The sequence below is a fragment of the Coniophora puteana genome (genome assembly GCF_000271625.1).
Source record: "Coniophora puteana RWD-64-598 SS2 unplaced genomic scaffold CONPUscaffold_20, whole genome shotgun sequence".
In the NCBI taxonomy this organism is placed as follows: Eukaryota; Fungi; Basidiomycota; class Agaricomycetes; order Boletales; family Coniophoraceae; genus Coniophora; species Coniophora puteana.
Genome location: NW_006913072.1, coordinates 635,162 through 662,460, shown reverse-complemented (window position 1 = coordinate 662,460; position 27,299 = coordinate 635,162). Strand labels below are relative to the sequence as shown.

Sequence of the window (27,299 nt, the reverse complement as noted above, 5' to 3'; positions counted from 1 at the left end):
TTGCCAGGAGTGTCACCCCGACTCCGACACCCGCGTCGTGACCGGATCCTTGACCGGATCTCTTGCTTGCTTCATCACTTCGCCTCTAAGTCCTCCGTTGTACTAAACAAGAAAGCGAGGTGGACGACGCTTCGAGCGTCGAATGCAAGTATCTCGCTGTAGACAGGCAAGCGTGGCCACTGCGCGACTGTGGGAAGCTAGATCTAGTCCCGATTTATCGCGCATCGATATCATCACAAGGCTTGCGTCGGACCTCTACCTGACCTCAACGTGTCGTTAGACCTACCGCACAGACTTCCATTAACTCCTACTCGAACTTCAGTCATGACGACCTTGTCTTCGTTCAACCCTACTTCTTTTGGAGTGGACGACCTTAAGGCTTGGTTTGCTAGGCTAGCTGATCCACACGAAGACCCTGAATCTGCCCAAGAAGGGATAGTGAGTATACCCTTACGGCGTACATCTTCAACGTCTGTTTCTTGGGTATACCTTTGAGGTCGCTTACGAACGATACCAGACCAAATTGTATTGGGATCTAGTCAACGATCGTGAGACTACCCATCAAGATCAACTGCGCTTCAGCCCGTTCGCCCAGAAGTGCTTGGATGCGGGCATAGTGTGCTCCATGATGACTATAGCTCGACGGGAGTGGATAGGGATTTGTGCTCCCAACGCAATCTACGTCTCTCAATTCCGTGCTGTGCAAAGCCTTTCCATGTTGATGGAGATTGGAGATCTTGCTCAACGCGGAGCTCTGTTAGATCAACTTCTCGAGGAAGACGTGGTGGGACTGTGCCTGCATGTGAGCCGAGCTTCTTCAAGGAATCCCATATGATTTCTTATGATTCTTGGCGTTTAGTATTTAGCTCGCCAGCTTTACATTTTCCGGTTCTGTGCCGCCCATACCCTGCATGACCTAGCATTATCGGTGCATATGGGAGAAAGGCTGCCGCCTTCTGTCGCAGCAGATGTTATTGAAGCCATTTGTATCTATGCCCTCCGAGGACCGGAGTATGCTATAGAACAAATGTTGGATCCCGCGACAGCCTGGCAGGCATCGTTGTTTATCAGAAAAGAAAACGTAAGATTGTCGCGATTCCACTCGCACGAAGTTCACACCTTCCCTACAGCTGTCCCAACTACCACCCAACGTTTCAAGTGTCATGATACCTGGCGTGCATACCACAGCTCAAAGCGTTTCGATGGCGGCTGCGCAGGGCATCCTGTGCACATTCCCACCCCGGCCATGTGAGTTCTGTCTCAATATTCTCAAGAAGAAACCACATATCATTGATCTGCTCCTTGACTGCGCGAGCCTTGATCGACCGCCGTGGTGTCCTGAAAGCGAGGTCGGAAAGTATGCGTGCGAAGTGCTGGATCTGTTGTTTCGGTGGCCTAGTCACATAGTTCCTGGTGTTTTGTCTTCTGATTGGACGTCTGAGGGTCGCGATCGAAAATTAATGCTCCAGATGACGACCATCCTCGTATCTCGACCGCATTGGGCAGACAGGTTAATTGAGGTTTGGATGCGGCTAGACGAAGAAGACGTAGAGAACGCGGAAAGGTGCGAACTACTTCTCTTATTGGAGGTGCTTAAGCAGAGTGATTTTGCCCAGGACGTTCTCTGGACCAATGGTTAGATACAGACGTCTCGAAAAACTGGATCCAAAACATCTCAAGCAGATATTAGAAAGTCGCGGTTCGTGCACTCGTTTGAGATCATTACTCAAAAACGATCTTTCTCATGCCAAAGGTTCATTGCAGGTGTTATACGCATAGTTATTCTGCGTTTAATGGCTACTGTCACCTATTTTGCCGAACCTTGCGGAGTGACTAACACTCACATCGAATCGTTCTTACACCTGGCCTATGTAGGCAGCCACAATCTCCGGGTTCGCCTTGATGACTGCCACACGCGAGAAGAGACTATGACTGCTCTTGAACATGGCGTGGAGCTACTCCAGTTTTCCAGCGCTATCTCCGGAAGTGCGTCTGGTCAAGACGTGCCATACGCTGTTGCACCTGCATTTACTATGGCTCCAACTACGCTCGTTGGCCTTCTCGTCGTGCTTGCACAGCGCAAAACCCTAAATGGCGTTCAAACACTCCGTAAAGCGCCAAGTGGGCTCTCACCATCGACTTCACTCGACCATATTCAGCAGATCACCCACCCAGACATTATCCGTAGGATTATCAAGATTTCTCATCAGCGCTTGCATGCTCGGATGATAGCCGGCAACTACCGTGCCAAAGAGCCATCAGACACGAAAGATACCCTTACCGCTTGTGTCGTGTTTGTGAGCATCGCAGAACTGGCGGCTGCTTTGGTTGCATTGGATATGCACACAGAGGGGAGATACGCGTCAGACATCCGGCCCGCTAGGAAGGTGCTCGTTTTGTCATTGGGTGGCGCATCTCGGATGGCTTTTGGCGTTGGTAACTACCTGCAAGCACTACACTTCGGTCGCGGTGCTGTAAAAGCAGCGGAAGGCATTCCAGATGAAGAAGGTCTGGATTTGGGGGCTATTCGTAGCATCAAGCTGTTGATTGACCAAGCCAATGTTGAGATCTACGAGTCTGCGTAGCACGTAGCACGTAGACTTCGACCCGTGAGCTCTAACCAGAAATTCTGATACTCGTATACTTCTAGGTTACGTTTTATTTTCAGCTTCTATCACAATGCAATGTAAATCAGAGTCGAGTTCCAAACTTGTTTCAAACGTCGTCTAGAGTCGGCTTAAGCTAGCTACATGAGGACTTTTCGTAACAGCTTGGCAATGACAAGTAATATTCGATAAGTAGATCTGAAAACATGCATAGAAACGACTCAGCAATTACTCCTCAATATATCCGCGCTCGTCCTCGGATACTACTTTTAAACGATAACCTCGCCTCGATGCTGAACAAGTCTTCGACAGGTATCACGACGAGTTCATATGACTCGAGCTTAGCATGCGGTCTAAGATCATGTCCTTCAATGTGTCAGCCCGCTCGGTCTCGACGCCGAGCCGCTGGGCGACTTGGCTCACTATCAGCTTTCGACCAAATGACGCCGAATTACCATGCTCCGTTTGCCAGGTGAGCCTCTGAGCCCGTCGAACCATTCACTAGTACTCGTGCTATGCCGACAAGGACCCATACTGCAGTCTAATGGTTGATCGACGAAGCCCGCGTCACTCAAGAATTTGCTAGGTTTATCGTCATTTGAAGTGCAGCTGCTACCTTTCCAATCCCTAAGTAATTGCGCCTCCGATTTATTGTGGTACATTATGATGTGTTGAACGGGAATTGCGATAATGGCAGCTAAAGCTTAAAGCGTGATGATGTGTTGCTGTGACGCGCTAAGCAGATATCCCACGGGTGTATTAGAAGGCTTGCGTCAGCCTCACGGGGCTTGTACGCTAGTGCAAGCCTCACAAGCATCTTCATCCGTCCAATGTCTTCTCCAAATACCAGTCCGCCCACGCTGCATCATCTACAAGCGCTGTTTACTAGGTTGGCTGAACCGCAAGAAGACCCTATCCAAGTACAGATGGAGATGGTAAGTGTTTCGTTCCGTCGCCGGTTTTCTCGATCAATCAACCTGATCTAACATGATTTAGAACGAGATCCATCAAAATTTAGCGTCCTGCCCGGGGTATGACAAGCCCGAACATGAACGCCCTTTCAATCAGTATGCCCAAGCATATTTCGAAGCAGGTCTAGTTCCCTCTATGATGGTGATTGCACGTCGAGAGTTGGCCGAGGATGCAAATCCGGAATACTGGATCTGCAAGTACGGGGCACTGCGTACTCTTTGTACCGCAGTGCTAATAGCTGGGTCTTATAATCAACGCCAAACCTTGTTGGATGCCCTGCTGCAAGAAAGAATCGTCGAAACGTGCTTGCAGGTTAGTCCTTTTCCTTTTAACCTTTTATCTTATTTTTATTTATTTTTATTTTTATTTTTATAAATTCGTTGATTTGTATACACGCTAACCTCTCTGACATCACCCACCTATGCTTCTTAGTTCATACATCATCGACTGTACATTCTAATACAATGTGCTGTCTCCAGTTTGCATGAACTTTCTTCTACAGCGTTTCTAGGACGGAAGATAAGCCCTTCTACTGCTGCGGAGATCTTCGAGGCTGTCTGTCTTTACGCGCTCCAAGGGTCCGAGCTTGCTCTGAATCAAATTTTTGATCCTACATTAGCATGGCAGGCCAGGCTTATCACTCCTGAGAGTAGTTCAGTAAGACTTTTATAATCGATCTCATTGAAAATACCATAACTATCCCCTTTTCCAGATAGCACCAAACCTGCTGCGGCGCCTTGCGCTCAGGATTCATGCCAAATCCCAGGACAGAGCCACATCAGTAGTGCAAGCCATTCTTTATACTTTCTCTCCTCCTACACGAAGACTTTGCCTTGACATCCTCACGACAAAACCCCACATCATTGATCTGCTCCTGGACTGCGCAATGATTGATCCGCCACCGTGGAATCCAGAAAGCGCGGTAGCGTGGAGAGCTTGCGAAGCGTTGAATCTGTTGTTCTATTGGCCAAGCCATGTAGTCCCAGGTGTCGCGGTTACATTGGATAAAACTTCGAACAAACAAGACTGGAAATTAATGCTCCAGGCGATTTCCTTATTCACATCACGGGTTGATTGGATGGAAAGGCTTCTCGAAGTCTGGATGAGTGTAGAAGACGGTGAATTTGAGGCTATACACCGGTGAGAGCTTGCGATTATTCTCGAGACTTGAAACTTTGAAGTCTCATGCGCCTGAGTGTCTTATAGAAAATTCTCGAAAGCAGTCAAAGATTACGCTAGACTCGACGCACTAGATCCAAACGATTTACCTATGCTTTTACAGAATCGTGGCAAGTCTCCCATACCTTGGTTATCAGAACGTGCTGATGTTCAACATATGCTAGGAATTGTGCGCGTGTCTGTGCTGCGGCTCATCACGACTCTGACTCACGCTGCAGAGTCCTGTGGAATCAATAATGCACAGATTGAGTCTTTCTTACAGGTTGCGTATGTTGAAAGCTCAAACGCCACAAAACTTTTCAAACCTGGTCGTTATAACAAACAAAGCGCTATTGCCGTACTTGAGCACGAGATGGAATTTGTCCGATATCCCCCCATTTTCTCCTCCGAGAATCCACCTGGTGTAGACGAATCGTTCTTCATTTCTCATCAACGTACTTTGGGACCGACCGCTCTTATTCGTCTTTTGGTCGTGTTGGCGCAGCGAAAAGCACTTGAGAGTATCCAGTTGCTTCGCAAAGCTCCGACAGGGCTTTCGGCTTCAACATCGCTAGCTCATATTCAGCAGATCACCCATCCAGACATCATTCGTCGGTCTATCAGTATCTCGCAAAGGAGCGCGCGTGGTCGAATGAACACAGCTCGCGATCGCATGGAAGCAGGTCAAGGTTATCAAGAAATGGGCTCCGCCTGCGCGGCGTTTGAAAGCGTCGCCGAGTTAGCTACGGCTTTGATCGCCTTGGACATGCACACTGATGGGAAGTATACAGCAGAAATTCACGGGGCACGGAGACTACTCGTTCATGCGCTATGGAATTCGGCACAGGTAGCATTTGGTATTGGGCAGTATTCTCGTACGCTTCGCTCTGCGCACGGTGCATTGGAGACGGCCGAAAACATTCTAGGGGAAGAAAGTCTAGAACCGGGGCTAGTGCCAAAGATCGAACAACTGATACGTCAAGCAGAGACTAAGCTTCAAAGTCATGCACAGTAGGCGCCGGTCAATTTTTATGCGCAAACGGACCTCAAGTTGTCGTAAATTTCTACAAACGATGTAACTTATTTCATCGCTTTGACATCCGAGACCGCAAGCCAGTGCAACGCTTGGTCACGCCATGCATGCTTTAAACATGAATGTATAAATATCAACAAACCGAAAGAATGTTATGAGGTAATGGTGACATGCGCATATATGACGCGTTGGATAATATGTTCAGAGAACTAACATAGCCAACCTATCGCACTCCGCGGTCTTACATCATGCGTGCCCTCGGATACGTTTTGGTTCATACCTACATCGTTTTCATCAGCGTGGATCCCAAGTATATGAGTGTAGACGCTTACGGTTCTTCCAGATACCTTTCCTCCTCTGGCGTGAGCTGGAATCCCGTGATGATACCTTCGTGCAGTCGCTGTATCGAACTAACACCAATGATGGGGCTCGCGACTCGTCCGTTGATCCACGCCAGTGCAATCTGACTCATCGGTTTGTCGTACTTCCGTGCAAGTTCCTCGACACGCATCACGATGAGCTCATCTGACGGGCTGAACTTGCGCTCGAAGATAGTGCCCTTTGATGCGCTGGCGCGCTCGGTCTCGACGCCTAGTGGCCGAGCGAGGTCACCTGTAGCGAGTGGGCCCCATGGAATGATACCGATGCCGTGGTGATTGCAGTATGCGTGCATCTCACGCTCCTGAAAACCAACTTCAGTCATTCTGCCGCAAGGATGAGATCATGTAAGCACTCGCCTCTTCGCGATATAATAACGAATACTCGTCCTGCATACTGACAAACTTCGTCCATCCGTTCCGCGCCGCCACCTCGTTAAGCATCGCGAATTGCCAGCATCGCATCGAGCTCCCACCGATATACCGCACCTTACCGGACTCGACGAGGTCATGAAGCGCCTTCATCGTTTCTTCCGGTGGGACGTCAGGGTCAAAGCGGTGAATGTGGAGGAGGTCTATGTAGTCGGTGCCGAGACGCTCGAGCGACGCGTTTACCGCATTGAAGATGGCGGCCCGCGAGAGGCCGGACTGGTTCACGTACTCGCGGCGATTTTGGAGGCCGGGTGTCGTGCTCGTCCGGAGTTCAGGGTACTCAGCGACGAGACGATAGCATTTCGTGGCGATGATGATCTGATGTCGCGGGATGTTGTACTGACGCGGGTCGTCAGAGGATAGGGGCTAATTTCTCATCGCACTGCGCTCACCTTCTTGATGAACTTCCCAATGACGCGTTCCGACTCACCATTAGAGTATGAATTCGCGGTGTCGATGGTGTTAATGCCAAGGTCCCATGCCTCCTTTAGTATAGGGAAAGCATCCTCGGCATTGAGAACCCATGGCTGTATAACACCCACTGGTCAGTCCCTGAGCTCCCCTCTACAATGCCGACTCAACATACCGCCTGTCCCCATCTGGAAGTACCAAAGCTAAGGGCACCAAGCTGTTCAAAAGGAAGAATGAGGAAACTGCGCAGATACCATAGAAACATATGACATACGATCGGCACCGACACTCTGAGACCCGACTTTCCAAGCTGACGGTATTCGACTTTGAGTTCTTTAGTGCGCATATCCGAAGTAAGGTCACAACGTTGCGAATTACGGCAACAGAAGGAAGCAGGGCGGGCTTATATGCGCGTCGCACCTCACAATGTGTGAAAGACGACGGGACATGTACGCGGCGCAACAGTGGAAGCTAATATTAGGGGCCCCAGAGCTCGGGGGGAGGATAAATGCGTATGACCAGCGAGTCATCGCGCATTCGTCAATCGATCGAAAAGGGACCAGATCTGGCAAGAAGCCGATAGGAGGGGACGAACTGAAGGAAGATGTCATCCTATGTTGTTGAGTTCGTACCTTCTGATTGGTTGGACCTTAGATCGGCATGTGGTCAATTTAACACAGAAGCCCAGAAAAGCGTTGGTCCAGGACTAGCGGCCGCGATGGTGCGCCTGCGTGATGCATTCCGTATTTGAGCGCCTTCTTTCTGAACGAATCATGAAGCATTGATTAGCGAACGGTGATTTGAGTGACAATTCAATGAAAAAAGCTACCATTGGGCGGTCTAGGATAGGCCAGCTTGTTGAACGTCCACATAGCGAACCCAGAAAGTACTTCCGATGCGGTTGGCCTTCATGTGTGTCGATATCCGAATCTGTGGTCACTGTTGTAAGCGATATACAGTACGTCATTCTGGGACTAACTTGTTAACCTAGCGAAAGCAAGAATTGGCAACCTCCGAGTGCAAGTATTGTGCTTGAAGCTGGCCAGTATTCATGTGCATGATCTAGATACCCAAACAGTCAGTTTTAGTAACGACTCAAACACAAAGGCGCGCATTGGTCAGATTTATGTTATCAGAGTGGTGTATGCGCTCCAAAAGCGCACAAACCGAAAGCCTGGGCTCATGTGAGCCCGTGTTAGTGGTAAACCATCCACCATCTCGAATACAGACCAGACGATTGGGTAACTTGGCGCCGAAACCTTCCGATGTCGGCCTCAGTTACTTCAGGGTAGGCTCGGCGCCAACCCCACTTTAGGGGAGGCTCCTCGCAGGCAGATCCTTTCGCCCATCACCTAGTAGCCCTTTCGTACTCCTGTAGCAGCTCCTAAGCTCGAAAACTGAACTCCCGAATGGTCGTGTTAATGGTTTTCAGGACACACTTTGAAGCGGACGGAGCAAATATGGGGCAGAAACAGCAAGTGAATACACATGTCAGAGACATTGTTACCTGGGCATCCTGTCGCGAACTTCGGTACAAAAGCTCGTGACTTTAGTAATAATTGCACCTCATAACCGTTCTACCAAGCTCGAAACGCTGTGTGAACGTCCTTCATGCATCTCCTCAACTGCACACCGCCAGAACGGAACACGAGCAATATGTCAAATTCACAACCTCGACTAATATCTTACATGCAGCGAGGTTCTCGAGTCGAACCCCCGACGACTTATAATACAGAGGCAACCCTGGTCCATAAGTCTTTCCATTCAGGCATGTCCGCGGACAGGTTTTGGTTGGTATCTAAACTCAACGTAAGCAATAGCTCCGGCAAGCAGCGCTGTGAATGAAACTTACGGGGCCTCCAAATATCCTTCTTCTTCGTCGCTGATCTCAAAGCCGGTGATGATACTCTCATGCAATCGCTGTATCGAGCTCACACCCACGATCGGACTCGTCACGCGCTTGTTCACCCACGCAAGCGCGACCTGGCCCATTTTGCGATCGTACTTTTTCGCGATCTCCTCGACGCGCGCGATGATAGTCTTGTCGGCATCGGTGAACTTCTTCTCGAATGGCGTGCCTTTTGCCGAGGTCAGCCGTGTCGTCTCGACACCAAAGGGGCGTGCCAGGTCGCCTCCAGCGAGCGGGGCCCATGGGATGACGCCGATGCCGTTGTACTTGCAATAGGCGAGCATTTCGCGTTCCTAACAATGATTCGACGTTCAGAGGCAAGTAATGGGGAAGGTAGACAACAATATTTAATTGACGCACCTCCTCTCGGTACAGCAACGAATACTCATCCTGCATACTGACAAATTTTGTCCACCCATGCCGCGCCGCAACCTCGTTGAGCAGCGCAAACTGCCATGTGCGCATGGAGCTCGCGCCAATGTATCTCACCTTGCCGCTTTCTACAAGATCATGCAAAGCCTTCATCGTCTCCTCTGGCTCGACGGAGGAATCGAAACGGTGGATCTGGAGCAAATCAACGTACGGCGTCTCCAGCCGAGCAAGGGAGGCGTTGACAGCATTGAAGATTGCTGAGCGAGAGAGACCCGACTGGTTGACATATTCGCGAGTTTGGTCGAGGCCGGGTGTGGCGGCGGTTCTGATCTCGACAGAACTGGCAACGAGGCCAAAACATTTGGTTGCGATGATGACTTGATGCCGGGGGATGTTGTACTATGTGATGCATTGGCGACTGCTCGTTGAGTAGCCAAAGTTTATCGTACGCACCTGCTTCAGGAACTGTGCGACTACACGCTCAGACTCGCCATTCGAATACACGTTGGCCGTGTCGATGGTATTGATACCCAGGTCCCATGCCTCCTTGAGAATGGGGATGGAGTCGTTGGCGTCTAGAACCCATGGCTACGGACCGGCGAAGGTGGAGTAGAGTTAGCGAGCCCGCCTTGTATACTGATGTAGTGATAGAAGCTATCACATACCGAAAGACCCCACTTTGGGGAACCAAAGCTCATCGCCCCGATCTAAAAGCCATGACGCATGTGAAATAGCCCCTGAGATGAAGGGACAGAAAACGCACGATGGGGACAGAAACCCGGAGACCGGACTTGCCGAGCTGGCGGTACTCAACTTTGAGGCTGGAAGACATTGCCGAGGGCTGGACTCTGAGAGGCGTGCGGGAAGGTCGTCGAGGTGACAATCGACGTTACTGACCATATTTATGCTCTCGAGTGATGGTCCTATGACCAGAGGGTGACGGCGAAACTCAGGGGAATCGTCTCTGGTAAAATTAGCTATCCCGGTCAATAGACGAGGTGATACGCCCTCGGGGCATCGTCCCGCCGAACCGGTGACGGTACCCCGCGCCATTGGTGTCTGTGAGTCTCGTGGGGGATCCTGGGCGTCCGATAAAGATTGCGCATGCTAGAACATGAGGTTCTTTCGGGCAAAAGCGAAGGGGTAAACGTTGTATGCGCATGAGGAGTGGTCCGTGCGCAACAGCGAGCTCCTACAGCTGTCCGATACCAGAAAGCGCTGGAGATGAAACATCGGAATCGTTAGAAGGGGTTGAGAACAAAGACAAGTGCGTTGAAGGGTGTTGTGAATGGTTTCCTAATAGGGGATGGTAACGACCGCCGGGGCTGTTTGTTGCCAGCGGACACGGTGCTAGCGTTCCCAACTCTCGACGCTCATTTTCTCTGTTCCCTCCGCTCTGTGGTGGTCAACACAGTCTGCTAGCATTCGTTCCCTGGCCGTGTGTTCGCTGGTACGGTGAGTTATAGCAACCGAAGAAGGAGTAGTCTCACTGGGCGTGTGTTGACTTGTGTTTGCGTTTGGCGTCCAACTCTGTTTTACTCCCTCATCTAACGACACCATACGACCCCCGTACGCCCATACGACTCTCCTCCCCTAGACGCTGCCCCAAGGGCGATACCAGGCTTTATACCAGACCCCCTCCTAGCCCCTCGACCATCTTTCTTAATCTTTCGAGTCATGGTCGCCTTCGGTGACTTTCAGCCGCTTTGTTCCCAGGTCCCGTCATATACATGGTGCAACCTCTTCTATCGCCAGGTCCGCCACCCTTTAATCCTTCGCCACCTCGGCTCACAATGCTTGACACTCATATTTGCGATCACAGATCAAGGATAACTCTGACACTGTCTTCAACTCGGTCTCGAGCAACTCGGCCTCTGCTCCCATTGGCGTAAATCCCGAATGCGGCATACTCCGGGCTGGTCAGGATGGTTCTATCGGGAATGTCGCCAACATCGTCGTCTGTGCGGTTAGCATCCTCTTCATGGTGGGCTTGATTCTTTTGACGGGTAGACGCAAGGCCGCTGTCGGTGAGTATTCCTCTAAATCACCAATGTCCATCCCTCCTGCTTGTCTGTCGGCTCCAGCGTCTGTCTGAGACTCGCCCTTGCTCCGCCTTCCTTGCTTACTCGCTCGCCTTATTCGCTTCGTTGCGCTCACACGTATCTCAGGCCGCGTCGAGCTCCGTACCTTCTTCATCCTCTACCTTCTCACTCTCCCCTTCCAACTTCTCACGACCGGCTCGTTCCTCGAACAAGGCTCGACCGCGCTTGTCGCTCTCACTGCCATACATGCTGGTCTCGTGGCGACTACGTTCTGGGCCCTGCTGGGCAATGCACTCGTGGCAACCCAGATAGTGGAGGATGGCACGTTGAGTTCGCTGGTTGTGAGTTCTCCGTCTTATGTCCCTCGCGCACGCGCTATGACGCTAACGCCGGAATAGCCGTTCTCGATCATCAGCCTATTCTTCTTCGTCGCAACGACGTACATTTCGTTCGACGTCGCACTCACTGTAACACACGTGTTTGGCCCATCGAACCCTCCGGCGGCTCTGCACAGCACACCCCTGTTCGTATTAACGAACATTTGGCCTGGAGCGTGAGTTCGGCCAAACTTATGCCAGTCGATTTCTTCTTACATTGTCCTCCAGTGCAGCGTTGCTTTACTTCGGCATTATGATCTATATCGTCCTTGGTATATTGAACGAAGTTCGCCCCGTCTGGCTTTACGTCCTCTCTGCTATCCTCTTTGTTTTGAGTCAGCTTGCGTATTACCTCCTCAGCAAGGTGATATGTCGGGTGAGTTTTCTTGCGCGCTATAGCTCAAAACACGCCGCTTAACCCGTTTTACAGGGCTCTTCAGCAAAGGTCGACGGCTCCTTCGTTGCGACCATCCTCGAGACTGCTGCAGTAGGCGCGCTGTATATAGCTTGGAAAGGTATCACAGAAGGTATGTGGCGATATCCTCATAAGTGACCCCAGTCAGCTGACCCGCTTCGCAGAGGACTGGGACTCAAACGACTATTACTACCCATCATAGTTCGCCCCCATCTTGAGTCTCAAGTCATCAAATTTGTTGTACGAGAAAATATCGCTCCTATTTGTTGTGTGTTGTTTCAGATCTGTTTTGACTACTTACCCCCCAATTACCCTTGCGACACGATCTACCTCCCGTTCCTCCCCGAGCGCACTTGTCACTTCTTGATCTTATATGCCACCTTTCGAGTTCCTTCCCCTTGCATAACCATCTCTGCCATCCTAACTTCATCTGTTTTCTTTTGATATACCTTGAATCTTCTTGGATTGGACCGTGGAGTGGAAGACGTTGAAGCCTGGCAACCCGTAGGTCGGGCTTTTGGATGTCGGTACGAGAGCTGACGCACGTGTACCTGAACTTGGAACTCTGGAAGCGAAGGCAGATTTTAAAGTGTACATACTTGATGCCTATGTTACTCGGTTCGCGAGACTGACTTTAATGACATGGTTCGAACTACGTAAAACTTCGTTGAGAGTCGTTGGGTCGACGGCTGAGGGTACGTTTTGAGCGACGCCACCGAGCGTTTTGGAGCGGAGAAACAAATATCAGCCAAGTGGGCTGGGGCGAGCGACGCGTCGCTGGCGCGTCCCTCAAGGTTGCACGAAAACTGCACGTCCCTATAGCTACCCCTGCTGCTCTGAGAATGGCGAATCCCTTAGTGGCTCACCTCAAGTCTTCTGTCAAGTCTAATGCCCCTCTACCGCAGCAAACAGCAAGCCTCAAACAGATGTTCGCAAGACTTACAGATCCTAATGAGAGCCCTGTTAGCATTCGAGAGTTAACAGTAAGCACTTCTTTAGAATAGCCGGGGGGCGTCAAATTTGACAAGCTCATCAGGGAATCTTATATGAAGATCTCAAAGCAGAGAGACAGACACTAGATGTCAACAACCCTCGCTTCACGACCTTTGCTCAAGCATGCGTGGACGCTGGGATAGTGCGCACCATGATGGCCATTGCGTGGCAAGAGTGGCCCGGGACAGATGATACCAGGTCGAGATACATGTCTCAGTACTGGTGTATAGAGTGTCTGGCCTCGTTGATGAGGCTGGGCGACGTAGGTCAACGGCGAAGTATGCTAGATGAGCTGCTTCAAGGGGGCATCTTGAACTTGTGCTTGCGAGTAAGGCGAGCCGTTAGTGTTTGCTTAAGAGGTCCTCATACCATTCATTCTTCAGAACTTGCGTGAAGATCGACTTTCTCTGATGCGGCAAAGCGCGACCTATACTCTCCATCTTCTTGCAGTAGCCAGCCCATTAGGGGAGAAGATCTCCGCAGCCGCCGCTGCCGAAATCATCGAGGTCTTATGTATGTACGTGCTCGAAGGACCAAATCACGCTGTCAGTCAGATGTGGGATCGTTCAACCACGTGGCAGAGCTCAATGATGATGGGTCGAGAAGATGCAAGTTTACCACCTTCATTCGCGGCCCCAGCTAACCATTTTATCGAACAGATACATCCGAGCCAGTCAAGCAAATTCGCCCATAGATTTTACGCAATGGGTCAGGACAGCGCCATTCAGGCAGCGCACGGCATCATTTGCACCACTCCTCCGCAGTCACGCCAGGTTTGCCTCGAGATCGTGAAGAGGAAACCGCATATATTTGACTTGCTCTTGGACTGTGCGATCCTAGAGCGTCCGCGGTGGTATCCGGAAAGTCAGGTGGGGCACATTGCCTGCGAACTGCTTGTTCTTCTCTTTCACTGGCCGGGCTACATGGTTCCCGGTGTCACACCGCTAGACAGAGGGTCGAAGAATTCAGACTGGAAGGCGATGTTGCAGACCATGACCATCTTTACGTCGCGTCCAGACTGGGCCGAAAAGATTCACGAGGTTTGGATGCGGATACAAGAGGAAGACATGGAGACAGTCATGCGGTACCTCCTACAGTTCGTTTATTACCGGTAACCATGCTGACGTTTCCCACGCAGGAATTTCTCAAGGGTAGTACCTGACTATGCTGCCTTTGACGAACCAGGACCGGAGAGCTTTGCCAAGGTTGCCGAATCCCGAGGTGGGTCGTTATTCCTCTCAATCTGATTCTGTAGTCCCAAACTCCCATAGGCACCTGTCGGGTATGCATACTACGAATCATCAGCACACTCACGCACGCAGCTGAGTCGTGTGGCATCACCAACGCTCACATAGAATCGTTCCTACACATTGCATACCTGGGCTGCCGCAAGGGCGGCAAATATCCTGAAGATTGCCGCACGCAAAAGGAGCTTCTTGCTTCCCTCGAACATGAGGAGGAAGTATTTGCCCATCCCCACGAAGTCGCATCCGGGCATACACCAACGGAAGACCCGTTCGCGGTCGCACCTCAACGAGTCCTTGGTCCCACTACGCTTATCCGATTACTCACTATTCTCGCGCAGAGAAAGGCTCTCACAGGCATACAAACGCTACGGAAGCCACCAAACGGGCTCTCATCGTCGACTTCGCTCAGCCATATCCAACTGATTACCCACCCGGATGTCATCCGTCGAGCCATCAAGATCTCGCAGCGACGCATACTTGACCGTATCGACCGCGGGCGCAAGCGTCAGGCGAGCGGCAAAGATGATCCAAGCCTCAGTTCGGCGTGCTCGATCTTCACGAGCGCCGGTGAGCTCGCGGCTGCACTACTTGCACTGGATGAGCATACGGAGAAAATTTACTCGGCTGAGATTCGCGGGGCACGAAAGCAGCTCGTGATCACACTGGGGAATGCGGCACAAATGATGCTCAATCTCAGGCACTACCAACGAGCCTATCACTTGGCCATATGTGCGGTCAACGCAGCAGAAGGGATTCCAGCCAACGAAAACTTGGATCCAGAGGTCGTTGAAAAGAACAAGCGGCGCGTGGATCAGGCCAGCGCTGAACTTCGACAGCACCGCTAGGGTTTTTACTACGTGACCCTCAGAGAGACGGTCACAATCAGTAGGTGTTAACCCCCGGTTACTCTGCTGGTGCCTGTACGTTTTGACAGAGAAGTTCTTTTAAAGGTCTGTGTCGGGGTGGTGCAAATATAGTTCAATTTTATCCGGATATCACCAGATGTTCATGTGAGCGTATACCCTCTTGCCGATTATAAACTAGAATAACCCATAGGCGTAGATAGCATTCAAGTTATTCGCTTCCAACTATATTTGGATTGAAATCGAAGGGCAGGTAAAGATGTGGTGGCTTGATAAATGGGATCAGTGTGGGAGAACACTCGCAAGCACTCCGGGTGCTGCCATGTGAGAACGATAATCCAGCTTTTGCGTCTACCTCACTCCTGGACTGCCTTTGCTCGTATCACATTGACACTTTCGACTATGTACGCAGAGACTGAACTCTCATATATCGAGGACGAACTTCATGCCCCAGAGCCTCACCGTTCCCAGAATCTCAGAAGGGTATACGCGAGACTCCAGGATCCACATGAAGACCCAATTTATCTGCAGAAATACACGGTGAGTTCCGCAACTTTCCTTCTGCCAGTGACATTTCATATGTTACTCATTTGCAACTGGGATTAATCTGTAGACATAATAGGCTGCGATTCACGAGTCGTTTCAGATCGCTAACGTTGAAGGAGACAATGACGTGCTGAACGCATTCTCACGCGCTTGCCTTAACGGCGGATTAGTCCCGTCAATGATGATCCTTGTACGCCGAGAGTGATCCGAACCTCGTGTACCCAAAGAAAAGTACATCGCCCAATACTCGGCGCTGAACTGTCTATGCACATTTGTGCAGAACGCAGACGCAGAAGAAAGGAAAGCTGTCTTGAAGGAGATGTTGCAACTCGGAGTTATTGAGACCTGCGTGCGAGTGCGTCCTAACCATTATCCTTGAGTCTTCACCCCTAATGTCGGAGCGTAGTTTTTAAAGCACCGGTTGTGTATCTTGCAACACCTGGCTGCTAATGCCTTACGGGCACTTGTTGAAGATTCCATGGGAGCCCAAGTTTCCTCATCCTCCGCTGCCGATGTCATAGAGGCAGTTTGTATCTACGCGTTGCAGCAGCCTGATGATTCCGTCGGACGACTACTTGGTCCCGATATGACGTGGCAGAGCTCGACGCTCATTGGCACAGAGAACGTAATATTTCAGTGTTACTCATTATAAAGCACCGGCTAAGTGGCATGATTGTTGTCAATTAGGCATCTCCCGCAACTGTGAAAATGAGCGCTCCTAGGGTCTTTGCCATGACGCAAGACTCTGTCATGTGGGCTGCCCATGGCATTATGTACACGCATTCCATTCGACCACGTAGATTCTGTCTCGAAGTCGTCAAGCACAAACCGCAAATCTTTGATCTATTACTTGAATGTGCTACTGTTGATCGTCCTCGTTGTTTTCCAGAGTCTCAAGTGGCGGCAACAGCGTGCGAGATTCTGTGCCTATTACTTCAGTGGCCGGGGTACATTGTCCCGGGACTGCCTGCCTTCGCAGATATGACATCGTATCGTCACGACAGGAAGACGTTGTCGCATATAATGCATAATGGCAGTCCTGACGTCACGTCAAGGTTGGCAGGAGAAGCTTATCAATGTGTGGAGGCACATAGAGGGGGAGGATATGGATAAGATTGAGACGTATGATTTACGTCCCTCAAATGAGATAGATAATCTGATATTATATACAGCTACTTCTCTAACGCCATAATCCACCACGATACCCTTGGTCCACCAAGCGAAATGAACGCGACTCGGTTGTTCACTTACCGTGGTACGTCGCGAGTACACCTTTTCTAGCACAACTTGATCGCTACCTTCAGGAATATGCCGTGTGACAATATTACGATTGCTCGCGACTCTCTCTCATGCAGCAGATTTCTGCGGTATCAGCAATGCTCATATTGAATCGTTGCTTCACATCACATACCGTGGTTGCCACAAGACCGGTAAATATGTTGAACACTGCGACACCAGTGAAGAACGGATCGTCACCTCGAGTACGAGCAAGATGTGGTCAGATGTCCAATAGGTTACAGCCCTTCAGATACGCCCATGCGGACGTCGGATAATCCATTCATAGTCGCAAGTCAACGAGTACTCGCTCCAATTGCGCTCATCAGGTTACTTGTTGTCCTTGCCCAGCGGAACGCCCTCGACAATATCCAGACACTCCGAAACGCGCCAAACGGGCTCTCAGATTCGACGTCTCTCAAACAGGTTCAGCAAATCACTCACCCGGATGTTATCCATCTAGTCACAAGACTGTCGCAGTCGCGCATACTCGACTACATGGACAGAGGGCGCGATATAGTAAGGGACCCAATGTTTGGCCGTGACTACAACCGTGCGTGTACCGTGTTCATGAGTGTTGCTGAACTGTCTGCGGCTTTGATCATGCTTGACTCCCACACGGGTTGCAACTATGCTTCTGAAGTCCGTGGGGCACGAAAGCAACTCGTGATCGCTCTTGGGAATGCTTCCCAGATGGCGCTAAATATGGGTCACTATGAACGAGCGCTTCACTTTTCTATCGATGCTGTGAAAGCGGCGGAGGGTATTCCGACAGAGGAGGGCCTGGATCCTATGGTTGTTGAAAAGAACAAGCGAAGGGTCACCCAAGCGAGGTCTGGGATTCAGCGTCACGCATAGCATGTCTTGCAGTTGAATATAGAATGTAATAGCAAGCGGTGGTACCTCACATCCAACACTGTGTACTTTTAGGAAATAGTATTCGTCGAATGTTCAACATGAATTTCTCAGCGATTCAACGAGGCCGACTCCCTCAATAGGATCCGGGAAGGGTAATCCGGTGACGAGCCCTCTACTGAGAATAGCCAGAGTAAACTGAGAGGAAGGTAGCCACTAGGGGTTAGAGTTGTCAACGGAGTTAAGAGTGATCGTGGCATCAGAAGTCACAGCGTTACCAATCCACAGCTTCTACGCAATTGTCGAGGATAGTTTATGTGACGTATTACATGACGAATGGTTGACGCCTCTCAACGTAAATGGTAAGAGATATGAAAGTCTCGACAACAGAGAATAGCGAAGGAGGATGGGACATGCAAAACATTTGATAAATCCTTGGTAACTCGCCGAGTCAAATCTGTCAGAAGTGAACATTACATATAAACTTGGTGAACATGATATAAAGGCTTACTAGCCACGCCCAAAATTCTTGCATCCGATTTTCGGGGGCGAGGTCCGTGCTGAACCAATACTTTAGCGGCATGACAGTATAAGTGCGCTTACACTCACGGATCCTCTTCTATGTGCGATCCGGTCACGAAGTCCATGTCTTGTGGAGAAACAAGCGGAATCCGTGTAGCGAGTTTCGACAGGCTGTAGAGAATTGGGAAAAGAGCAATCGGCAAGTAATTGGTTATGAACGTCGCGGTGGACCATTGACCATGGAGAAAAACCTCAAAGCCACTGAACTGCGCACGGAGTGAGTTATTGAGATGTTGATAGACTGGGAGGTAGTACTAACAATCATGGTAATCCCACAGGCAAAAATTACCCACCACGCTGCAAAGGGCTGCAAGCGAGACCAGTACGGAAGCGCGCATTTATCCAGCATCTGTGCTTTGAACCCTGCATGGTAGCGCACGTACATGATACCTATTGCGCACCAACCCCACAGACCACAAGTCGCGGTCATGTTTGCGAACCATGTGAAAACTTCCCCGGCACTCGCGCTGGTCGTCATATATGCAAGCAGGGTAAACAAAGCGCAAAACGCCACAGACGCTATAGGGAGCCCCGACCGGGTCGTGCGGAGGAATAATCTTGGTGCATTACCAGCAGCAGCCATACCGTCTTCATGTACGAGTATTAGTGATGTGTAGGAAGGATCGGATATGCGCTTACATAGAGCACGAGACGCGAAGTATAGGTCCCCAGATGCGGCTGACCACGCTGAGGTCAAGAAGGCCGCATTAATCACCTGTAAATATCTCCATCAGCAAAGGGGCATGCCTGGTTAGAACCTTTCCCTACTGATGGAAGTCCCCGTATACCGGCACGATTGATGGCTATAACGAATGGCGAAGCTGACGCGTTCCCAGAGTCAAGGTTCAAGAGAGGGTCATTCGATGGTACAAGCAAGCCAATGATGAAAACGCTTCCGATGTAAAATACGAGTATCCTTGCGTATACTCGACGTATAGCCCGAGGAAGATTGCGATGCGGGTTCTTCACTTCAGCTGCGGTGATCTGGATACATTTCAGTTACTCGTTAGTACGCAACACAGAGAAACGTACCGCTACAACCTCAGTACCACAAAAAGAGAATGCTGCTTGGATTGTAGCCGACACCCAGCCAACTACGCGTCCTGTCGTGCCGCTGATTCCGTTATACTGCACAAATGGTCCGGGTGAAATCCAATAGCGAAAACCAAGACGGTCGTGATCCGGTCCTCCGCCGAGGTCAAGCACGATTCCAAGGATGATTAGTCCTACTATCGTGATCACTTTGATAGAGCTGTACCGCAGCTACTACTTCAGCGCAAATGTAGGCTCAATAATGACGGACAGACCAGAATATGAACTCCGATTCGCCATAAATCCCTACCCCGAACATGTTGATACCAACAGCAACGACCAGGCATACCGTAACCCAGACAGCGTTGTTGACGCCTGGTTGCCAATAGTCTATGAGCGTCGCTGCAGCTGATAACTCCGCTATTAATTTGATGTTTAATAACACTGACTTGGATGTCGCAACGAGAACTTACCGGGCAAAGTCATCTACACGGAGCAAGCGCAGATATTGAGTCAATTAATGGCCACGTCAGAAGAGCGGTATGGCGCACCACCCATCCATACCACAGCGTCCAGCCTAGTGCAAAAGAAAATGACGGATCGACAAAGCGAGCTGCAAGACGGATATGCCCCCCTGCAACAGGTAACAAAGAGATCATCTCCCCGACCGACACCTCTCATGGCATCAGTACTTAAGGGACAGACAAAGATGACGGTAAGACGCTCACCATGACGCAAAAACATATGCTTCCAATGAACGTGTACGCCAGAAGCGCGCCTACTGGCCCCGCGTTCTTTAGCGCTGTCGCCGTTCCGAGGAAAAGGCCGGTTCCGATTACACCGCCTATACTAGTAGGGGAACCGACTTGAACAGAGGTAGGATACAAAGATTAACTGTGTAATACTCACCTGATCATAGCAATGTGTCGGCTCTTGAGCTGGCGTTTGAGATTGGCATCAGCACTGTCGACATGGATCCCATATTCGCCTTGTTCGTGAGATTCTCCGTGGTGCCCGTCGCTCTTCGTGCTAGAAACACGGGGCCCTTTCTCTGCATCCCTTTCATCCATCATAGAATATACCGAGGAAAGCTGATGAGGGATGGCGTGACGCGAGGTAAAGAAAAAAGCAAAGTGTGCTTATATATCGTGACACCAATTTCCGGCTGGGACGCCGAGAACTGAAATGTCAAGAGACCGGTCGATGAAGACAAGAATTCCTGCGACTTGTTGATACCCTGGTGCTCCACCAGGATTACAAAGAGTCCACTTACCAGTTATCATGGTCGATATCGGCCACTAAGTTACTGCTCTCGGCAAGGGTTTGAACGGCGATCAAGCTCAAGACAAGATCACCCTCACAAGCTCCGCACTCGGCGGACGCACCCGAGAAGACCAGGCGCCACCAAGTCAGAACAACGGCCGATAGAGAGACAGTCCAGTCAAATGAAGTCGAGCGGATACGTTGAGACTGATATCTATGTAGCAGCATCTTCCAGGTGTGACCTAGTCGCCGATGCTTAGCAGGGGTGAAAGAACCAAGGAAAGAACGCACACTATCTCTCTCCCGTGACGCCAAGTATAGAGCTGCGACCTCCACGGGGCTCTCGGCGTCAAAGATCTGGGAAGGTTCTTGCACTCACACTTGCTTCATCTACGGGATATATGTGATCTAAGTTGAGGGTGAAACAACCCGAGCGTTTACTTGCCGGCTACTAAACCCGGACATTGACAATCCTATAGGTTGCCGAACACGCCACACGGAAAACACAGAAATAAGCCTTCTTAGTGTATCGGAACGCCGACGGAAATACGGCTGTCATTTGTTTGCCGGTTGCAAAAGACCGATTCGAATGTTTGAAAGTACTTGACGGAGAGATCCCATTCGTGACAAACACTAACTTACAAACTTTCCTCCAGAGCTACGATACTCATCTGCCCTTGCGGTCAACAAACTTAAGGATGCAGAAGCACCTTCGTGTACCCCTCCACGCGCCTGTCAAACTTGTCGTACGCGCTCGCTGCCTCACCAAGAGGCAAGTTGTGCGACACGACGAAAGAAGGCTTTGCTTTGCCTGCGATGATGAGGTCGCGGAGATATCGGTTATACGACTGCAGTAACGCCAGTAACACCCGAGTCCATCAGTTTTACCTCGTATTTGGCTTCGGCGTACGTACCTTGACGTTACACTGGCCCGTCCCAATGGTGAGGCCTTTCTCGAAGAGCTTGCCGAACGGGAAGGAGATGTAACCCCTGACAAGGCACGCATCAATATGTCGTTCATGATAAGTTTTCCAAAAAGAGCCTACTTCGCTGCAGCTGAATCAGGAGCGCCGGGGTCGGTAGGGACGTAAAGCCCTGGAATGCCTAGGCCGCCTGTAGGGCGGACGACGGCGATGAGCGCCTCGAGTACCGCATTTGGCTGCTCGCTCTTCCCGTCTGCTCCTGCAGCTTGGTATCCGACGGCTGAAGCGAACGTGTCAACCATTGCAGCAACAATTTCTAAGGCTAACAAGACACACCGTCGACTCCACGGTCCACTTCATGTCTAACGCGCTCTTATTAGTAAGCAACCCATACATAAAATGAAATGTCTTACCCGCCACGCAGGTCCAAAATCTGCTGCACAGCGCTCCCCTTCGAAAAGTCGACCGGAGTGCAACCGATCTCCCGCGCCTTCTCGAGGCGGGCGGGGACGCGGTCGACGACGTACACCTCGGATGCGCCCCGCAGGAGCGCGGAGTATCCTGCCATGAGGCCGACGGGGCCCGCGCCGAAGACGGCGACGGATTCGCCGGGCCGGAAACCCTGGGGTCGAAGAGTAAGCACGCTGTGATTGGTCGGAGTAATGCCAGGATGACGACATACGGATAGCTCAACTCCGTGCCAGCCCTAACCGCACATTTAGGATGTCGCTATGGTAGAGAGAGTGAACGAGATGCGAACCGTTGGGAAGATATCTGCGAGCAACGCAAAATCATCCTCGTGTTCCGTACCGGGAGGGAGCTTCAGCGCATTGAAGTCGGCGAACGGCACGCGCACGTATTCCTGGCGAGGGTTGAGTGTGCGTATGCAACGCGGCTGGAGGTTACGTACTGCTTGTCCGCCTTGATACGGACCCATGGCTACGTAGCTCAAGTAGAGGTGAGCATCGCCTATTCAAGAGCAAAAGTGACTCAGTGCCTACCCATACGCTCTGATTGATGTCAGTGGTTTGGTTGAGCCGCCGCCCTTGTATGCCTGAAGCGTGTCACTCACCCTCCCGCCTAAACGAACAGGCCCAGATGAGCAACAAGGCACAACCGTGGGTTAAGATAACGCTAACTTACGAATCCTGGGTTAACGTGCGTACAGAAAGCGGACTTGCCTGTCTCGCAGTTGAGGCAGCGACCACAGGCTACATTGAAGGGCATGACAACGCGGTCGCCCTTCTTCAAGAGCTAGTGTCGAATGAGTCCCTTGCGTTCAGCTGACATTCAAATGACCGTTGGGTACGCCGTACCTGTACACCTTCTCCCGTTTCCTGACATATGCTACCGTCAACAGAGGTTGTTGAATGGGTTTTGGAGGTCTTACGTCGACAATACCCATGCTATGAAGATGAGTTAGAGGCAGACAAGAGCGACCACACCAGGACTACGCACTTTTCGTGGCCAAATACAATCCCTGGCTGTGCACCGGTACGTCCCTCGTACATGTGTAAGTCACTGAGCGAATCCGTGTCAACTCGCAGCGCTTTGAGTGAGGAACGGTCCTACCTGCCGCATATGCAGCTGGTCGTCACTAGCCAGAAACATCAGATACGAGACATGAGAAAGGCGGGAATGGGCAATACCTTTGACGATGACGTCGTCGGGATGGAGGATTTTCGGGTTCTCGACATCCTTGACATCAACAGAGAAGGGAGCTTGATAGACGACGGCACGCATGATGGAGCAGTCGTGGGTGAGGGAGGGGGTAATGAGCAGACGCCTTGGCGTATTATTGGTGGTAAGTCGCTATTGGGGCGACATCACGAGACAAGGCTCGGTGGCGCTGGAAAAACACCATGAGAGAATAGGGAAAGAGTCAGGTGCTCTTCAATGGAAAAGCGGAAGACGCGGCCCCGGGCATGTTTTTCCACCTGAAGAACACCGTTGAACGTTTGGTATATCTTTATGAGACAAGTTCGCCTGCAACATGTGGGTGGAGGAGTACTAGCAAGTATTGAGTGATTTTGTGACGCGTCTGATGGAACCCCCGCTGGGTTGGCGGTAGTGGAAGTTTCAGCCAAGCAGCAACGTCAGGGTGTCATTAACGTCAATCGAAAGCAAATGCCCTGCTCTAACAAGATGTCAGTAAGTGCAGGTGTGGATCGGTGCCGAGGAAGATCAGGCACGAGTAAACAGAGGTTTAAGCTGTGGCTGTGCTATTTGAATGGATCACGTGCTGTTAGCCGCGTACCGGCCGTTGAAGGCGATTGGCCCGTTGTCCGTCCCCAGCCCCGTTTCTGTTCCTCCAATTCTTGGACCGTCCTCGCCTTTTTCTTCCAACGAGCACCAGGGCAGTGTGCGTCGTTGCCATGCGCCCCCTCTCCCTGCACTTATCCGCTCTCAACGACCACGAATACGACCTCTACACCTCTTCCTTCAACGATCTTGCTGAGCTCCCAGACTCGGGTCATGGTCCGAGGAGCATCGTCCAGAAGAGCACTCGCTACGAAGACACCCGCGTCGGCGTCCGCGAGGCGAGGGCATGGCTTAGAGGTCGATACTCGAACCTGTCTTCTATCGACATAGATATGGTTCGTTGTCCTCATCAGTGACGCCTTCAGCTTAGCGCTCGTGCCTGACGTTATCCGCCCCAGATTCTGAAACTGTTCTGCCCAAACATGCTCTCATCCGACTTTCTCTCCGGAGACCAGTTTTTTGCAGTCCTGCGCCTCGTTCTCCATGTTCAGGATGGTAAACCCGTCGATCGCAATCTCGCATTTGTACAAAGTACGTCATCTGTTGCTATCGTACCCTGCCCTCCCACTACCTCTCCCTGTATTAATGCTGACTTGACCTCTCTATCATCCAGCATACCCTAAACCTAGTAAACCCATCCAATCTTCGCCTCCTTCACCTCCCAAGCCGCAATTACCTGCACGCGCCCCTCCACCCCCGGCGCGAGCACCGCCTCCTCCATTGCATCCCACTCATCCAGACACGAACCCTTTCTCCCGCAAATCCATGGACAGAATCCGATCACCTCCGCCCACACCAGACTTGCTCCCCACTGTCGCACCCGCCCTTCCACCCAAGATTAGCCACAACCCGTTCCTTCAGCAAGACAAGGTTGGCTCCGTCAACGACGACTCATCACATCCACCTGTCATCCCGCCCCTTCCTCCTCGCAAGCCCGCCATGCCCCTCCCACCTAGGCGTACAACCGCGCCACCAGCTGTTCACCAGACGGGCATACCCTCATCCGCACCGCCCACCATCAAAGAGAAGGGCCCGCCACCGAGCGTGCCGCTCAAGCCGAGCCGCATGACCAGCCCGCTCATGCAGCAGTCGCTCGAGGCTAGTCGCCACGCACAGAATGTCAAGCGTGCTGAGGAGCTACGCAATAATGAGCGCGTCATGCAGGTTATACGTACATCTGGATCTCCGGCACCGAGTACGACATCACGCGCATCGCGCTCCGCGTCGCCAGTGAGACCCCCACCTCCACCACCTCTAGGCGCGAAGGGTAGACGGACGTCCGAGTTCAGGCAGAAGCAGGGTTCGTCGATATCAGCATCGGAAGGGACGTCGGGCTCTTCATCCTTGGCCAAGAAACCGCTCGTGCAGAAACCACGGGCCTCGAAGGTGAAACCGAAGGTCAACCCGCATCCGACGTTCAGCGACACCGACTCCAGCGAGTCCGAGTCCGAAGCTTCCTTTTATGAGGTGGCTGGCGCGACCCTGACGCGCTCAGCTCCGAGCACAACATCCCCGACACGGACACCAACCCCAGTCCCTGACCCGTTCCGTCCCCCGCTTCCTTCGCGCGACTCCACCTCAACATTCGCATCAGCCTCGACTTCCTTTGCAGCACCACCCACACACCCGGACCGCCGTCCCTCTGACACAGTAGAGACCCTTCCTAGCCCAACAACTCGCGTCTTCCGTTCGCGCTCGCTGCATTCGCCCAACAGCACGCCGCCTATCCCTCCGCCCCGCAAACGTCCTGAATCCGCACAGATCAATACCCCAATTCATAAATCTTCCATCGCTTCACTCGGACACGCGCACACACGCACGACCTCTTACCAGGGCGTATCCCGCCATCTCTCGCTCTCCTCCCACCCCCATACTTCTGCCTCGACCTCTACAGCGGGCGGCACGGCCGCAGGCGAGTTCGGAGAAGGCATATCCAACATCCAACGCACCCTCGCGCAGCTGCAGATGAAGGCCCAGCCCAAATTCGACGCCGCGAGATATAAAGCCGAGGCTGGGCTTTCTCGACGAGGCTTTGTCGGTGGCGGTGGACGTGGGCTCGGGATGCAGGGAGACGAGGGCACGCAGGGGCTCATGGGCGACGACCGTTCGCGGGACCGCGATCAAAGCTGGGACCGAAGACGCAATGGTTTCGGTACAGGTACAGCGTCGGGGCTCGTAGCGAACGACGATGCGGGCGTGGACATGGGCGGTCCGGGGCCGGCGTCGATCTCGATCACGGATTCGGACTCGGAGCTTGATGATGTCGGCCGCGACCATCGCGGGCGGCGGAACTTGGGCGAGTTCGAGGGCAGGGAGTACCTCTACGAGCGGGACAACCTTAAATGGCCTGCTGGGGACGGGTGGAAGCCGCTTTCGTAGCTTGCTTGTTTGCTCGTGGCGTCTTCTTGAGCTTGGGGAGAGATGAAGCTGGTACAGGTGGACGACGATTTCTTGGACGATGAGTATCTTTTGGCATTTTCAGCATTATCAGTTTGCCGCCTTTTCGTATACTGTATATATACGCACCCAACCCGAGGAACACTAATGAAATGGCATGATCATACAGCGCGTTGATGAGGTCGTAGCTCGAGGGAGACAAGAGAAGATCTTAGAATTTTGTTCATTATACAGCCAAAGGCCTTTCACGCGTGGAGTTACTCATAGTCGTACGATATCATTAATGGTTCAGGACCGGATAATGTCTATCGGAAAATATATACATGCAGCATGGGCTGGGAAACGCTGCCAGTGGGCGGATCGTGAGGGAAGGGAGGCGTTCGCCGCCACACTGCCACAAGCCAAAGCCGACCCGGGGCAGCTCTTCGGACCGCCGCCGATCCGAGGTTCCATGCGCGGGTATCGCTCGATGAGCCGTGAGAAACCAAGCTGGGCTAGCCGCGGCTTGCCTCGGTTAGCCGGACCTGATCGAAGGCTTCATGTAGGCGAAGCTCCTCGATTCGGGTTCGTTCCGGCTACAGAACGCGAGCTCGTCTCCTCACGTTGTATGTTTAGTCGACCTCCCGCATGTACACGGAGCCGTTCCCACCTTGCAATAGACCAGCTACCTTTTGCTCACTAGACGATCTCAGCTGTGAGTGTCCGAGGCGATCTACAGAGAGTGAACTAGGTAAGTGTTCTCATGACTCCTACTTGACCTCGACTGCCCTCCTTTAGCTCGCGAGGGTGAACGAGCAAGCACCCCATGTACTTATAGACTTAGCAAATATCTTTGCTCTCCATCGCCCGCCTCTCTTCCTCTTCCCTCGACGACACCCTTCCCTCGACGACGCCCTTCTCCCACCCACCCACGTCCTCATTCTCCTGCTCCCTCCTTCCTCTCGCTTCGACGTGCGC

At 51.8% G+C, this 27,299-nt stretch overlaps 8 protein-coding genes across 8 annotated transcripts; 4 read left to right on the top strand and 4 right to left on the bottom strand.

The window, feature by feature from the left end:
- Positions 1–1,211: 1,211 nt before the first annotated feature.
- On the top strand, positions 1,212–2,615 carry CONPUDRAFT_170189 (uncharacterized protein). The gene is made up of 3 exons (XM_007777316.1): positions 1,212–1,564; positions 1,617–1,699; positions 1,765–2,615. The coding sequence occupies exons 1-3, from the start codon at positions 1,461–1,463 to the stop codon at positions 2,583–2,585; spliced, it is 1,008 nt and encodes a 335-aa protein (XP_007775506.1). The 5' UTR covers positions 1,212–1,460; the 3' UTR covers positions 2,586–2,615.
- A 3,324-nt stretch (positions 2,616–5,939) lies between these two features.
- CONPUDRAFT_140558 (Aldo keto reductase) lies at positions 5,940–8,196 on the bottom strand. Its single transcript, XM_007777315.1, has 8 exons — positions 7,977–8,196; positions 7,819–7,919; positions 7,264–7,751; positions 7,165–7,206; positions 6,971–7,105; positions 6,507–6,917; positions 6,102–6,451; positions 5,940–6,049 (listed from the first exon to the last, which is right to left on the bottom strand). The coding sequence occupies exons 3-8, from the start codon at positions 7,333–7,335 to the stop codon at positions 6,016–6,018; spliced, it is 1,044 nt and encodes a 347-aa protein (XP_007775505.1). The 5' UTR covers positions 7,336–7,751; positions 7,819–7,919; positions 7,977–8,196; the 3' UTR covers positions 5,940–6,015.
- A 438-nt stretch (positions 8,197–8,634) lies between these two features.
- CONPUDRAFT_133168 (Aldo keto reductase) lies at positions 8,635–10,189 on the bottom strand. Its single transcript, XM_007777314.1, has 6 exons — positions 10,034–10,189; positions 9,936–9,977; positions 9,724–9,858; positions 9,259–9,669; positions 8,842–9,191; positions 8,635–8,787 (listed from the first exon to the last, which is right to left on the bottom strand). The coding sequence occupies exons 1-6, from the start codon at positions 10,100–10,102 to the stop codon at positions 8,754–8,756; spliced, it is 1,041 nt and encodes a 346-aa protein (XP_007775504.1). The 5' UTR covers positions 10,103–10,189; the 3' UTR covers positions 8,635–8,753.
- A 665-nt stretch (positions 10,190–10,854) lies between these two features.
- Positions 10,855–12,685, top strand: CONPUDRAFT_85925 (uncharacterized protein). Its single transcript, XM_007777313.1, has 7 exons — positions 10,855–11,025; positions 11,093–11,297; positions 11,439–11,653; positions 11,711–11,865; positions 11,918–12,065; positions 12,120–12,216; positions 12,269–12,685. Exons 1-7 carry the CDS (start codon positions 10,948–10,950, stop codon positions 12,304–12,306), a joined length of 936 nt encoding a protein of 311 aa, XP_007775503.1. The 5' UTR covers positions 10,855–10,947; the 3' UTR covers positions 12,307–12,685.
- A 216-nt stretch (positions 12,686–12,901) lies between these two features.
- CONPUDRAFT_113510 (uncharacterized protein) lies at positions 12,902–16,687 on the top strand. Its single transcript, XM_007777312.1, has 11 exons — positions 12,902–13,087; positions 13,141–13,425; positions 13,481–13,705; positions 13,757–14,181; positions 14,236–14,318; positions 14,369–15,229; positions 15,295–15,354; positions 15,407–15,747; positions 15,821–16,108; positions 16,160–16,378; positions 16,441–16,687. The coding sequence occupies exons 1-6, from the start codon at positions 12,947–12,949 to the stop codon at positions 15,187–15,189; spliced, it is 1,980 nt and encodes a 659-aa protein (XP_007775502.1). The 5' UTR covers positions 12,902–12,946; the 3' UTR covers positions 15,190–15,229; positions 15,295–15,354; positions 15,407–15,747; positions 15,821–16,108; positions 16,160–16,378; positions 16,441–16,687.
- A 1,400-nt stretch (positions 16,688–18,087) lies between these two features.
- Positions 18,088–20,453, bottom strand: CONPUDRAFT_113508 (amino acid permease). Its single transcript, XM_007777311.1, has 11 exons — positions 20,407–20,453; positions 20,226–20,346; positions 20,052–20,171; positions 19,773–19,945; positions 19,498–19,717; positions 19,234–19,449; positions 19,105–19,180; positions 18,725–19,053; positions 18,493–18,671; positions 18,395–18,443; positions 18,088–18,340 (listed from the first exon to the last, which is right to left on the bottom strand). Exons 1-11 carry the CDS (start codon positions 20,412–20,414, stop codon positions 18,335–18,337), a joined length of 1,497 nt encoding a protein of 498 aa, XP_007775501.1. The 5' UTR covers positions 20,415–20,453; the 3' UTR covers positions 18,088–18,334.
- Positions 20,454–21,353: 900 nt separating this feature from the next.
- On the bottom strand, positions 21,354–23,426 carry CONPUDRAFT_170185 (GroES-like protein; the record flags this gene model as incomplete). The annotated part of the gene is made up of 16 exons (XM_007777310.1): positions 21,354–21,608; positions 21,675–21,750; positions 21,807–21,963; positions 22,020–22,045; positions 22,097–22,305; positions 22,366–22,389; positions 22,444–22,545; positions 22,594–22,630; positions 22,685–22,693; positions 22,756–22,763; positions 22,827–22,937; positions 23,000–23,020; positions 23,074–23,089; positions 23,142–23,204; positions 23,256–23,280; positions 23,333–23,426. 16 exons carry the CDS (start codon positions 23,424–23,426, stop codon positions 21,453–21,455), a joined length of 1,134 nt encoding a protein of 377 aa, XP_007775500.1. The 3' UTR covers positions 21,354–21,452.
- A 582-nt stretch (positions 23,427–24,008) lies between these two features.
- On the top strand, positions 24,009–26,495 carry CONPUDRAFT_147795 (uncharacterized protein). The gene is made up of 3 exons (XM_007777309.1): positions 24,009–24,280; positions 24,344–24,476; positions 24,559–26,495. Exons 1-3 carry the CDS (start codon positions 24,059–24,061, stop codon positions 26,322–26,324), a joined length of 2,121 nt encoding a protein of 706 aa, XP_007775499.1. The 5' UTR covers positions 24,009–24,058; the 3' UTR covers positions 26,325–26,495.
- The last annotated feature ends 804 nt before the right edge of the window (positions 26,496–27,299 follow it).

Coding starts and splice junctions, on each gene's coding strand:
- CONPUDRAFT_133168 (XM_007777314.1), bottom strand. CDS start 10,102: ATGTCTTCCAGCCTCAAAGTTGAGTACCGCCAGCTCGGCAAGTCCGGT. Junction 9,978..10,033: donor TCCGGGTTTCTGTCCCCATC/GTGCGTTTTCTG, acceptor CATGGCTTTTAG/ATCGGGGCGATGAGCTTTGG. Junction 9,192..9,258: donor CGTTGCTGTACCGAGAGGAG/GTGCGTCAATTA, acceptor AATCATTGTTAG/GAACGCGAAATGCTCGCCTA.
- CONPUDRAFT_85925 (XM_007777313.1), top strand. CDS start 10,948: ATGGTCGCCTTCGGTGACTTTCAGCCGCTTTGTTCCCAGGTCCCGTCA. Junction 11,298..11,438: donor TAGACGCAAGGCCGCTGTCG/GTGAGTATTCCT, acceptor CACGTATCTCAG/GCCGCGTCGAGCTCCGTACC. Junction 12,217..12,268: donor TTGGAAAGGTATCACAGAAG/GTATGTGGCGAT, acceptor CCCGCTTCGCAG/AGGACTGGGACTCAAACGAC.
- CONPUDRAFT_147795 (XM_007777309.1), top strand. CDS start 24,059: ATGCGCCCCCTCTCCCTGCACTTATCCGCTCTCAACGACCACGAATAC. Junction 24,281..24,343: donor CTTCTATCGACATAGATATG/GTTCGTTGTCCT, acceptor TATCCGCCCCAG/ATTCTGAAACTGTTCTGCCC. Junction 24,477..24,558: donor CAATCTCGCATTTGTACAAA/GTACGTCATCTG, acceptor TCTATCATCCAG/CATACCCTAAACCTAGTAAA.
- CONPUDRAFT_113508 (XM_007777311.1), bottom strand. Junction 19,181..19,233: donor GTATACGGGGACTTCCATCA/GTAGGGAAAGGT, acceptor AGATATTTACAG/GTGATTAATGCGGCCTTCTT. Junction 18,444..18,492: donor TCGCACATAGAAGAGGATCC/GTGAGTGTAAGC, acceptor GTATTGGTTCAG/CACGGACCTCGCCCCCGAAA.
- CONPUDRAFT_170189 (XM_007777316.1), top strand. CDS start 1,461: ATGCTCCAGATGACGACCATCCTCGTATCTCGACCGCATTGGGCAGAC. Junction 1,565..1,616: donor GACGTAGAGAACGCGGAAAG/GTGCGAACTACT, acceptor GATTTTGCCCAG/GACGTTCTCTGGACCAATGG. Junction 1,700..1,764: donor GCAGATATTAGAAAGTCGCG/GTTCGTGCACTC, acceptor GGTTCATTGCAG/GTGTTATACGCATAGTTATT.
- CONPUDRAFT_140558 (XM_007777315.1), bottom strand. CDS start 7,335: ATGCGCACTAAAGAACTCAAAGTCGAATACCGTCAGCTTGGAAAGTCG. Junction 7,207..7,263: donor TCAGAGTGTCGGTGCCGATC/GTATGTCATATG, acceptor CCTTTTGAACAG/CTTGGTGCCCTTAGCTTTGG. Junction 7,106..7,164: donor CTTCCAGATGGGGACAGGCG/GTATGTTGAGTC, acceptor GGTGTTATACAG/CCATGGGTTCTCAATGCCGA.
- CONPUDRAFT_113510 (XM_007777312.1), top strand. CDS start 12,947: ATGGCGAATCCCTTAGTGGCTCACCTCAAGTCTTCTGTCAAGTCTAAT. Junction 13,706..13,756: donor TGATGATGGGTCGAGAAGAT/GCAAGTTTACCA, acceptor TTTATCGAACAG/ATACATCCGAGCCAGTCAAG. Junction 14,182..14,235: donor GACATGGAGACAGTCATGCG/GTACCTCCTACA, acceptor TTTCCCACGCAG/GAATTTCTCAAGGGTAGTAC.